The sequence below is a fragment of the Amborella trichopoda genome, chromosome 2 (assembly GCF_054954075.1).
Source record: "Amborella trichopoda isolate Santa Cruz 75 chromosome 2, AtrichopodaSantaCruz75HAP2 v2.0, whole genome shotgun sequence".
Lineage (NCBI taxonomy): Eukaryota > Viridiplantae > Streptophyta > Magnoliopsida > Amborellales > Amborellaceae > Amborella > Amborella trichopoda.
Genome location: NC_142337.1, coordinates 58,146,557 through 58,158,931, shown reverse-complemented (window position 1 = coordinate 58,158,931; position 12,375 = coordinate 58,146,557). Strand labels below are relative to the sequence as shown.

The 12,375-nt window shown below is 35.2% G+C and overlaps 1 protein-coding gene and 1 non-coding gene across 3 annotated transcripts; one reads left to right on the top strand and one right to left on the bottom strand.

Moving 5' to 3' along the window:
- Positions 1-3,212: 3,212 nt before the first annotated feature.
- Positions 3,213-8,828, bottom strand: LOC18431272 (high mobility group B protein 9). Of its 2 annotated transcripts, XM_006841398.3 has the most exons (7): positions 8,327-8,828; positions 8,085-8,241; positions 7,573-7,648; positions 5,811-5,973; positions 5,208-5,309; positions 4,362-4,783; positions 3,213-3,834 (listed from the first exon to the last, which is right to left on the bottom strand). In XM_006841398.3, the coding sequence occupies exons 2-7, from the start codon at positions 8,225-8,227 to the stop codon at positions 3,496-3,498; spliced, it is 1,245 nt and encodes a 414-aa protein (XP_006841461.1). In that variant the 5' UTR covers positions 8,228-8,241; positions 8,327-8,828; the 3' UTR covers positions 3,213-3,495. The 2 variants fall into 2 exon arrangements, with proteins under 2 accessions (XP_006841461.1, XP_088715012.1); XM_088858886.1 differs by having other exon boundaries at positions 8,085-8,564.
- A 125-nt stretch (positions 8,829-8,953) lies between these two features.
- On the top strand, positions 8,954-9,150 carry LOC148783382 (U2 spliceosomal RNA). The gene has a single exon (XR_016050764.1). It is a non-coding gene; the product is annotated as a U2 spliceosomal RNA (small nuclear RNA).
- Positions 9,151-12,375: the final 3,225 nt, after the last annotated feature.

Below are 12,375 nucleotides of genomic sequence, written 5' to 3'. Positions count from 1 at the left end.
TATAAAAATAAATTTTAAAAAAATTCTAATCAAATTCTAAGAATTTTTTACACCAAAACTACATGTTATAATAAAATTTGGAGGTACCCTTAATCGGTTTGTTTAAGGTTTAAACTTTATAGATACCACACCCGGTATAAAAGAAGAAAAGTATACAATGAGAATGTTTATCTTTGGTGCAAGATGGTTCAATTTAATCTTGATAATTGGATGTGAAATTGGATGGTTACATTTATTGCATTGACTAAGCTCAAAGTTCAAAAGAAATTTTTACGAACTAGATCACACCGATTTCACATCGGATGGTCATAAATAATTGTGACCTCCTTGTATTAATGATAAATGCTCCCATTATATACAATCCCATAAAAGAAACCAATTGCTTTGAAGTCTTTCTACAAGTCACCCATCTCGGTGAGAACGGGTCGGATAGGGGCCAGATCCGGAACTAGATCCAAATAGTGTGTATTGATAAATAGACAAAGACAATGGTTTAGACTTATCCTTAAACCCTTGAAAGAATTGACTCATAACTTGAAGAGGCCCAAGTTTCCATGGTCCTCGAAAACATTGATGGCTCCCCAAGGTCATCATCACATACCCTTGAAACTTGCTGATCATGGCAAGTCAGCTACTCGACGAACCAAACAAATCCATTGGATTGAACCCAAATTCAGCGGTTCTTCGACTATTTGGAGGTGATTTTGAAGAGCCATCTAAGTTAGAACTTAGCCTTGAGACTTTTGTAGTAATCATGGAAGCTAATTTATCTTGAGGCATGAAGCAAAAATTTGTACTATCTAATTCATATGCTATTTATGTTATAAATTTTGAGTTTATTTGGGTCAAGAGACCACATATCTCTATTTGTACACTTGTGTGTTGCTCATGTCGTAATTTTATTTAGCAGCAATAACTCTTTAAGTTGGAGGTGTCAGTTTCCTAAGCTGCGATGATCCTGCTTAAGTAGTGGATATGTATACGGTAAAATTATTTCTTAGTTTGTCTTGGCACTGTGTTTGGTCTATTCCTCTACGCCAATGACATCGTTTTTGGGATTGTCGATTACCCAACTTTTCTCTTCATTCACGCTCTGATCGATATTGTCGTGCATCGAACCCATAAGTTCAATCAAGTATAACATCAGGTTGTTCCCACTTAGAGTCGCATTATGATTTATGCCAATCTACATAAGAGCTCGCATAATATGGAGCTAACACCGTAGATCTTATATTGTTTGATGTGCGTTGTCGCAATTTATCTTTTTACAACGACTTTTCAACCATCTATGTCAAGTTGACTTTGTATATTTAGTCATATTCAGCATTCCTATAGTTGTGACTTCTATGACCAGCCATCGTAATCGCTAACCATTCTCAAACCTAGCTCTAATATCAAATGATGTAAAAAGAATCCAGAAAATTAAATTATGTCTTCTTTTAATATTAAACAAGCAAATATCCAATAGATGAGGACAAAAGATGTTTGTAAATTAAACCATAAGAAAACAGAAAAAAGCTTCATTCATTAAAAAACTCTCTACAAATCTAAGTGGAAGGTTAGACTTTAAATACAAGACAATTAAAAAAAACAAACATAAAAATAGACTCTCTCTCTCCCCCGAGTCAATATCTCTCTCATGTAACCGTATCTTTTTTTTATTTGAATTGAAATCTTTAACCCCCCGCTTCCATGTCAATAGGAAACTAATTAAATTATAACTAAATACCTTTTTACCCCTCATGCCTAATTTACGTATAATCTTTAAAATTTGGAAAAAAATTTTATGCTTCCCCTACAACATAGAATTTCTATCCCCCCTATCATACAACCGTCCAATTTTGATCAAGAGAGCCACTCACCGTTTGATCTTAGATCTGACATCTCAAAGTATTTTATTTTTAGTTTTTTTTATATAAATTGTATTAATATAAAATTTGGTATGTGCCATCTTCTCATTGGGACGCACTTATAAAAAATATTAAAAATAATTTTTCGATAAAATATAATGACCAAAATACCCCTTGAAGATTTCAAAGGTATTTTGAACATTTTATTTTATTGAAACTTTTTTTTTTTATATTTTTCGCTAGTGCGAGTTTAATAGAAGAATGGACGTCCAAAATTTGGTGTCAAAATAGTTTATAGAAAAGAAATTAAAAATAAAATAGTGTAAAGATGTGACATTATAATTGAGGCAATCTTAGTGATTGGGATATTCATTCATAATAGTGATTGGGACGTCCATTCAGAATGGACGGTTGGATAAAGGGGAGGATAGAACTTCTATGCTATAGAAGAAGCATAAAAAGCTTACCCTTAAAATTTTAAGTAAAATACAAAATAGTCTGTCTATATATAGAAAGTATAAAGAAGGTTGATCAACCCATTTTTTTCTATTTTTTTCAAAATTACCCCTCAATTTTATCAGGTTGACCGTAAGGTAATTTTGAAAATAAAAATAAAAATAAGATGACCGAACTTCTTTATAATTTCCACATATAAGTGGATCATTTCATATTTTATCTTAAAATAAAATTTTAAAATTTGCATATAAACTACTCATAAAAAAAATTAGAAAAAATTTCGTACAGACCCCTAATTCTCCATCTTATTTCACAATAAACCCTCTTTCTATTTTTCTTTCATGCGACATAAAAAAACCTTGAGTATTTCACCGTACCCCTTCATCTCGTCTCTCCCACATTTATTAACTTTTGACCATAGCTCCAATAAATTGTTTTATTCCATCTCAATCACTTAGGTACTAAAAGTGTAAAACTGGGTTAAAAAAGGTTTTAGATTATGATGGAATAAAACAATTTATTAGAGCTAGTTTTTGTAGCCAAAAGTGAATAAACATGAAAAAGGAGATGATGAGCTACAATGAAATACTCGAGAGTTTTTTTTATGCCACTTGAAAAAAAAATTAAAAAGAGGATCTACCGTGAAATAAGATGAAGAATTAGTGATCTGTACAAATTTTTTCCAAAAAATTATATCCATGCCCCTTATAAAAAAAAAATAAATAAAAATTTAGATTAACCCCATACTTGAGAATATCCCAGATGCGATTTGCATCTTTCTTTCTCTCCCTCTCCCTCTTTCAGTTTGCAAAGTATGTGCAATGCGTAATAATATTGCAGAAAAATGCAAAAAAATATTTCCTAGTTTCCCATTTGAAAAAAAAGACAATACGCTCATCAAGCTTCATGGATAAGCCTTGTTCTACTTTTTCCCATTTGAGCAAAAAGATAAACCGTCTCCATCACACCCTACGTGTGCAACACATAATGCCCAAAACGACTTTGTACACAATTCTATACAATAAACACTTTCAGATTGCAACCCAAAGAACCCTTCAAAAACCCATGCTCTGCGTTTTTTCAAAATTGAAAATTCATAAGAAATCCATGGGGTCAGAACCTTCCCCTTCAACCCAAGTTGTTCTTCTTCAAAAAATTGACCATCAGCTCTTGAGAAGACACCCATGAATCAGATCAAAATATTATCATCGAACAACATGCTCTCGAACCCATTTTCTGGGATCTCCGGGTATCGATTCCGGTCATTGAGTAGCTCAGCTTCATCAACCATATGGTGAGGGTTGGCTCGGTCGTTTGTGTGGCCCTGAGTTTCAACAGAAACATGGCGGTCGCCATCCTTACTCTCTTGAATTGGGCAATCGTAGCATGGGATATACACTTCATCATCTTCTTTTTGCTGCCCCTCAATGAGAACAGAGCTTTTGGCTTGTGATTTCTGAAGTTCCATGTACGCTGCCATTTCTTGTTTATACCTCTCTCGGTCGTGCCCGCTCTTTTCGTGATATGGCTGAGATGAGGAACCAGAGGATTTCAGATAAAAGGAAATGAAAATAGTAGCACGACTATGGCTTTCTATATGTATTATTGCTTTGAATAGTCTTCATATGTTTATGAAGACCTTGGAAGACAGGAACAATCTGGTCTCCTAGTTTTGGCAACCATCTTATCAGGATGTCCAGATCATAAATTTTCTCTTGAATTCCTCCTCTCATTCTCAATAATGAAAGGTTTGCAGCATAACTATCAAGAAAGAAAGAAAATGAAGCTGGTATCCCATTCTAGTCTCTTAAAACATAACAGCAGTCTAGCTGAATGAAACATGCCATTCATCATTAGGGACAGCTGCTCTGTCAGTTGAAATTGATTTTTTCAAATGTTTTCTATTATAACAAAATAAAACCCCCGATTGCTATCACAGGAAAGAATATGATAATCCAATGTAGCATGTGGTGCACATTACTCCAGAAAGGCAAACACCATCAGTTATTTTCCTTTTCCAGTGAGGATTTCATGCAACAGAGGAAAGGTATGTACCTGCCGTTCATGTTCAGAGAGAGAATTCCACGCATCAGCAACCATTCTCCGCGTATTCCCGACTGGTACCTGCGTCTCTTTCAATCGAGCACACTCCTCTCCATAGAATATTTGGAAGCAAGTTCTTGCACCTTTAGGAGCATTTGGGTCTTTCTTAACAGTCTCTCTCTTCACTCCAGAACTTGCCCTTTGATTGGTATGAGGTTTTACAGTGACTTCTATGGGCTTGGAACTGGAAAGAGAATTTACGCCACCCATTAGACCAGGGATGATGGCCATCTGTTCACCTCCACTCTCACGGAAAAAATACAGAAACCCATTGAGCTTTTCTAAGCCAACAGTCATGGTCACAATGTAACCATCTTCAGTTCTCATTTTGATCTCCCCTGTTACTGTTTTCCCTATAAAGGTACTGGGATCTTCTGAATATACACAAGGAAGAAGAGATAAATTCATTACTTAATGAATTCAAATGAAGAAAACAGATCCAAGAAATTGAAACAAAATGAAAGATGGGTTGTAGTCCAAATCGATGCATGAGGGTGAGAGTGTCTGTATCCTATGCAGCAGCCCAGCAAAATCAAGTTTTGAAATAAGCAATAAACTTAGGAAGTTAAAAACAAAGCAATATGGGAGGAGGTGATTACACAGAGATCTGCATAAATTAATAGAAAAAACCTAAAAATATAAAGATCAGGAAAATAACTAAGAAACTGATCATATAATCAAAACAGACCAAACTATGCCAAATTTTTTTGCAAGGCCCTTTCCACGTTTATTTTAAAAAATGCAGCGTGTACTTAACAGGGTATTATGCACTCGATAAATGAATTAACATTATTTGACCTGTATAGTTTTGATAGTTCCCTTTCACAGTTGATTTCTGCTCATCCTCGAAGAGTTGATACACATCTGTTTTCCTGTCAGGACTATGATGGAGAAAACGTCCTGCATCATTGTTTAAAAAATTCAAAGCATTCTCAGTACATAATCAGGGAAGTTTTGTAGTATACAAACCCCTCCCCTTCCCCAACACCCCCAGAGGGGCTCTCTTTCTCTCTCTCTCTCTCCCCAAAAGAAGCTATCTCGATCTTCAGGCAAATTGTATCCATGACTAAGCCCACTTCATTGCATCAGAAAGATGAAGTCAAGCGTTCTTGCAATTGTACAAGGATAACTAACTTCTTGAATAACTCTCTCAACTCCATCCCCAGTAGTAAGGCACATCCAACACTTATCTGAGATGGGTAACCTATTATCATCATTAGAATACAAATCTGATAGTTTACATGTTCCATCATTTATCACATACCCTGAGAGTAATGCCATCTTTCTTTACCAACAAGCAGTAATTCTGTAATTTACATAAACAGTGCATGTCGGTAGTGATCCTTGACCACTGGCATTTTTGGGTTTCCAAAACCAAATTCATCAGAAAAGTCTTCTTACCAGGTGGTTCTGCAACCTCCCCTTGCGTTCCAGAGTAGTATACCCTTTCAAAATGATAGAGAAGGTCCACATAATGCTTCCGCAGAGGAAAAGAGGGGTTAGGAATCTTTTCTGCTAGTCCCAACATTGATGCAACATCAGTCCATTTTCCATCTCTGATGACCTGAAAGTTTAGAAAAGAATTATATCTCACTAAATTCTCCTTAAAAATATCAATATGTCATTTCCAAGAGGTAAATAATGCGCTAAATAGTCCCAGGTAACCATCATTAAAACAAACACAAAAAGGTGCAATACATGACGCTATCAAGCATAGAGGATTAGAAGCTACACATGCTTTGACAAGTTGCAATAATTCATAGTTCCAAAGGTGATTGCTTATTTTCCAATCCTTAAAGTCTCTAGGAGGCTTGTTCTCATGAGAATGTGACTTTGCTCAATATCTTCTTCATCAATTACTAAATTCCTCCAACAATTTCATGCATTACCTGTAAATAACTAGTCATACTCTATTAATCAAAGTCCATTATACAAACAACTTAAAAGGTGGATTCCAAACGCCACTGCTCAAAGCCAAAACAAAATAAAGGAACCAAAGTTAACCATAATCAGGTAGCGAGCTCATTGGCTCTATCATGGAAATGAAGAATATTCATTGGCTGCAAGAGGCCAAGAGCACATGTTGAGCTTCTCTGTAGTAAATCCAGCTTTTCAGTTCAAACACATTTGTTTGAATTTAATTAACCAATTATTAATATACTAAGATCCAAGATCCACAAAACCATCAACTTTAACATTTCTATTCCACAGAGGTATTATTCATATTATGCGACAATCATGTATTTATCAATAAAAGAAATGTGCAAAAATCATCTAATCTTAGCTGTACTTGTATGCTTATTTATTCAAATCTGTTTCATTTTTACCAAACTATCGTTAAAAAAAATCAAAAGAAACAATCATGGAACCAACTGGTGCACTCATATTGACAAATATTCTAAAAAATCACACTTTAGGCCTTCCTCACATTATTTGGAAGTTGCAAAGATATGGGTCTCTTATGGTAGAAAATAATGGAAATATCCATTTCCTTATTAGATGTTGCTCAATAAGAGCTCCATTTATTGGATCCCATGAAAAGTCCAAGTCAAGGGTGCTTGTGCAGGGCAGTACAAGGCTGGGTAACCTCATAGTGAAAGAAGGGCAAGTCCAAATAACTCGACGGAGTCCGAGTGGGCTCGGGCGAGTCACCGGAAGATGGATAAAACAAATTTCTTCCCTTTTATTGGCCTTAGGGTATTTAGCCCTGATAGTACTCTTGCATAAGCATGCTGAATGTCAGGGTTCTATTAAGATATGTTTACAGCACATAAACGAAAGAGAAGTTGAAAACTAGAAAACCATAGTCTCAAATCAAATAAATAGCATATGATGATACTATTTATCAGAATGAAAATGGATTAGTAATCATAAAACAAAAGAAATGTATACATAACATTTCCTTGTATATGTTTTGTATCATATGCATTCATGCACACAAAAGTGGCAAGAAAGACTATGATTAAGCCCCATACATGCAGAAAAGAGCTCCAGCTTATAGAAGTTTACCAAGTGAGAAGAATCATTGAAATTTCAAGCAAAATTCCAACTATGAGCATCCACAGTGGAACTTTAAGAAATATTAATGCCTATATTCACCTATGCTAAAGGCAAAAGAATGCACACAAAAATCAAATTGGTAGAGAAAGGATACAATATGAACCTGAACAAGCCCTCCTCTTGCCGTTACTTCTTTGTAAAACACGTGCAAGTCCAATATGGTCCCTCCGATATCGATCCTGTCAAAGCATAAACAGTAAATAGCTTTTCTCATCACAAGTCAAAAGAATGAACCATTTTCCTCAAATTAAAGAGCAATTAGTTCACCTACAAAGCACATTACATATGAAAATTTGATTCACTTTAGAAGTGTTATTAATGGCAAGCATATGTTTTCTCTCTCTATAGAAAGAAGCTAAAGTTAAATAAAAAAGAATAAAATAGGGAAAATGTGGTTTCTAAGCCAAAGCATGCGCTGGAATTCAACAGATGCTCAAAGCATAAAGAGGAGAAGATAAAAAAGCAATTAATGAATTTGCTCAAAGCTTATCTCTATGTAAATCGAAGTAGGGAATTTCAAAGTAAAATTCAGTATAAAATAGGAAATAGACTAAAAAACTCAACTGAAACAGGGTAGACTAAAAAACTCAACTGAAACAGGGGATTAACACTCACATTAGCTTCGTCGAAGAAGATTTATGGAACTCTTCAAGCTTCTTAAGAAACAAGGCTTTGCTCTTTATTAAAGCTGCATGGTTAACCAAATCCCCTTTAAAATCCTCAATTTTTTCACTATCATCCTTATCCCCTGCTTCCATTACTCAATCTTGACCTGGAAAATGTTCAATATCAACATGCATTTTCAAAAGAAACAGGGAAAAACTAAGAGGAATTTATGTCTTGTCGAGAATGTTTACACTGCACTTGTCTCACGCATGAGAACGAAAACCCAACGACCCAGTGCGATTATTTATAGTGCTTATCCAATTTCTAGCAAACTCGAGAAAAATTAATCATAGAGAGAGAAAGAGAGATAAAGAGAGAGAGAGAGGGGAGAGACGCTTGTAATCCAGGGACATGGCATCAACCTCTAGAAAGAGAGGGCTGAAACATCTGGCATGGGGGTAGAGAGAGAGAGAGAGATTTAGCAAAATCACTGGAGAGAGAGAATGTCTGAGCATGAAAAGACTCCAACAAAAGCAAGACAGGAGAGAGAGAGAGAGAACTGTTCAAAAGAGGAGAGAGAGGGGGAAGCCTGTTATGCTCGTTAGAGAGAAATCCTGGCATTTTTCGTATACTACTTAATGTACACCGGAGAGAGAGACTGTCATGCCAGTAAAGAGTGGTAGAGAGAGAAAGTTGGGCCTTAATTCCATAGACGCGGTTGTAAGATACAAATAATACAATCAGCTTTCTTTTGATCAAGGGAAAAACCCAAACACTTAATATTGTTTTTCTTTCCGTTTTAGTCCCACATCGTCCAGAGAGATGGGGTTATTGCGAAAGGATCACTATAAAATGCTGTCGGGCTGACATGGAATGGCATACCTTTCTCGGCCTTTTGGCTAAGATCAAGTGTAGTATCTGTTCTTATCAGTTTAATATCTGATACGTGGCCCATCGGGCCACATGATATTAAATTAATTTTTTAGTGGGGGAGGGACCACCTCGCTAGCTTGCTAGTGGGTCCCTTGAGCGTCGACCGTGCGTAGCACTGCGGCATGGGCCTGGCGCACCCCTATAAATTCAAATTCAAATTTGTGACCGAGGTTTTGTTTATTCTCATATGACCGTACAAAGGATGGTCAAGAGCCGAGCGGTCTAGGGCTGTGTGAATCTCGTTAGATGTTTGGAATATCTGTGGGTTAGTGAACATTAGAGCACGCCCCAATCCCGCTTTTTTCGAAAAGTTTTTGGCCCGGGATGTTTTTGAAAATCTTTTGGTCCCTACTTTTACTCATTTAAATAGCCGCCGCCACTCACCGATCTTAAATCCGGCATTTATTCTTTTTTTAGTGTTTTTATATTAATTGTGTGAATATGACATTTTCAAGTATTTTATTTTTAGTTTTTTTATATAAATTGTTTGAATATGACATTTTCAAATATTTTATTTTTAGTTTTTTTGTATAAGTTGTATGAATATGAAATCTGGTATATATCATCTTCTTATTGAGTTTTTCTCACGGGACGTATCTATAAAAAATATTAAAATTAATTTTCGATAAAATATAATGATCAAATTTTAATAATTTTATTTTATTAGAAATATTTTTTTTATATTTTTCATTGGTACGAGTTTAATAAAAGATTGGACGTACAAAATTTGGTGTAAATTTATTATCAATATAGTTTATAAATAAAAAATAAAATAGTATAAAGATGTGGCATTGTGATTGGGACATTCTTAGCCCCTCCATTTAGAATAAGACGGATGGATAAAGGAAACATACGAGTTTTATGCTATAGGGGAAGCATAGACAGTCTGGCCTTTTGTGACTGGTTTGGAAAATTGGATTGCTTATCTAAATTGCAGATCTGTTGAATCGGATCGAAAATCTAGATGCTTAATATGGGCCACCGAACTTGATTTTAAAACCTTGCCACATGTAGGTCTCGCCGTAGGGCGTGTGGCCAGCCCTGCTCGGTCAACCTGACTAAAACAGTAGGGCCTACGTGGCTAGGCTAGAGCCAGTGGTGGCCGGCCTCTTTTTCCTTGTTTTTTCATTTATTTATTTTTTCATTTGTTTCTATTCAAGCCGGGCCCAGGGTTTGGGCCGTCCTAGGCATGGCCCATTGCCACCATTAGCTACATGGTATATTAATTTATTTGCACTTGGATAGACCAAGTTAAGAATGGCAGTGTTTTTATTCCTTGTGTTTTGAAATAACGATAATCCGGATCCCATTCAGCATTTCAATTTGGATTGGGAATTGGTGGGACATTCCCACAATATATTTGGATCCGGCCCCACTGTTTGGTTTTGTTAAGAATTCACCCAATTTGGTCCCACTTTTATTTTTTTAATTATTGTTTCTCTATTTTTTATTTTCTTTTGTCAATTCATTCAATTAGGTCACTGATTCAGACAACCTATCCACTTATCCCAGTATAGTAAAAATCAGGTGGTTCAAATTTTGACCACCTAGTTAGCTCGGTTAAATAGGCAAGGTATTTTAAAAAAAAATTAAAAAGTTCATATAAAATCTCAAAAAATAAAGGTTTTTGTTTGTAATGTATTTTTTAATATTTTTCATTTGGCAAAGATTGAAAATTGTTTTGGCCATGAATACTTATTTTTACATTTTTTTTATCTTTTTTTGAAAAATTTCAAAATACTCCCGGGTACAAATTGATTTTTTAGTCTATTTTTAATTAATTTTCAACTTCATTTGGATGCTTTGTTTAATCATGCTTTAAATATATTTTATTAAATTTATTTTTATATTTTTTTAACACTTTTTTGATCTCTCGAGACTTGCATGGTTAGACCGGTTTACCGGTTAGGCCGATTGAACCGCTTCCAACCTATGTCCAATTAACTGTTCCAATTCGATTGTCCTAGCTGATCTCGATCGATTTTCAAGGGGGCCCAATCCATCCAACGGATCAGTTTTCCCAAACACGAACGGTTTAGTTTTTTCTTATGATAGGTTTATGATTGAAGGGTTCAGTATATTCATTCCTATGTGAGGGCGGCCTATGATGGTGTAGTTGTTTATTCATATGGAGATGCACCAGGCTCAAATTGGTCATGCACGAGTCCGAACTGAATCAGCCGACTTGGCCGTACAAAAGGAGGCTCAATTGGTCACCCACTGGTCTGAGTCGAATCAGTAGACTTAGCCTAACTCGAAGCAGAGAAAGAAAAGGGCTCAGTCTTAGCTTAACTCAAATAAATAAATTTTAAAAAAAAGATTTTTACATATAGACCGGGTAAAAATATCATATTTACCCCGTTTAATCCATAAGTTTATTCAATTTTACTGCAAAGTCCTACTCTTCTCATTTTTATTATTTTTTCATTTTTGCTCGATGTTTCATTATTATTATTTTTAATTTTTTTTTGACATTTTTGGGGCCATCCAATGTTCAAATCAGCATATTTAAAGGGCGGGAAGATAATTGCAATAGTAGACTGCCCTACATTTGCCTAATGTTGTCAATGTGCTACATAGCTTTTATACATTTCAGTGGTTCAAGCTTTCGAACATCGGACTGTTTTTGGACTACTTTTGTTTTTTTTCTAAGTATATACGTTATGATGTTTGAAAGCTCGAAGCGCTAAAATATAAAATACTATAAAAAAGACTGGTGAGATATTTGTAATATTGGACTGCCCCGTAACGAAGGATGGGTCAAAAATATAGGGTGATAGAATGTTGCAGTTATCAAACCTCCTCATAAATGGGGAGGTTCAATAATTTACGCATTAGAGAGTACCAACAAATGTCAAAAAAATAAGCGATTCGGTGTTTAAATCATCAAATTGGGAATAAAAAAAAAACAGGAAAAAAGAAAAGGAAATTTATGTATGGACCGGTTTTTAATACCGTCACAATGAAATGACCCGAAAATAGGCCATTATTACCTTGAAGGACAAGAATCCCGAATTTTTTTTATATATTTTGTCAAGTTTTCTCTGGTTAGATTTTTGAAACCTCATATTGTTTACCTCGAAATTTTTATTTTTTATCAAATTTGCCCTCAATCCGATTTTTGAATCCTTGTACCTCTTGGTAGCATTTCAAATCGATATGATTTTTTCAAAATCGGACAGTTAATTTTTTTTTTTTTTTCGTTTTTAAAGTAATAAGGCTTAAATAGCGTTAAGCGCAAAAATTTTAACCCCTCGTCTATCCTAGCACTCTCTCTCTCTACTCTCACTCTATCTTCCTTCTCGCTTTTTATCTCTCTCTGCCAGCATCTCTCAATTCACTCTCTCTTACCCTCTTATCCATTTCA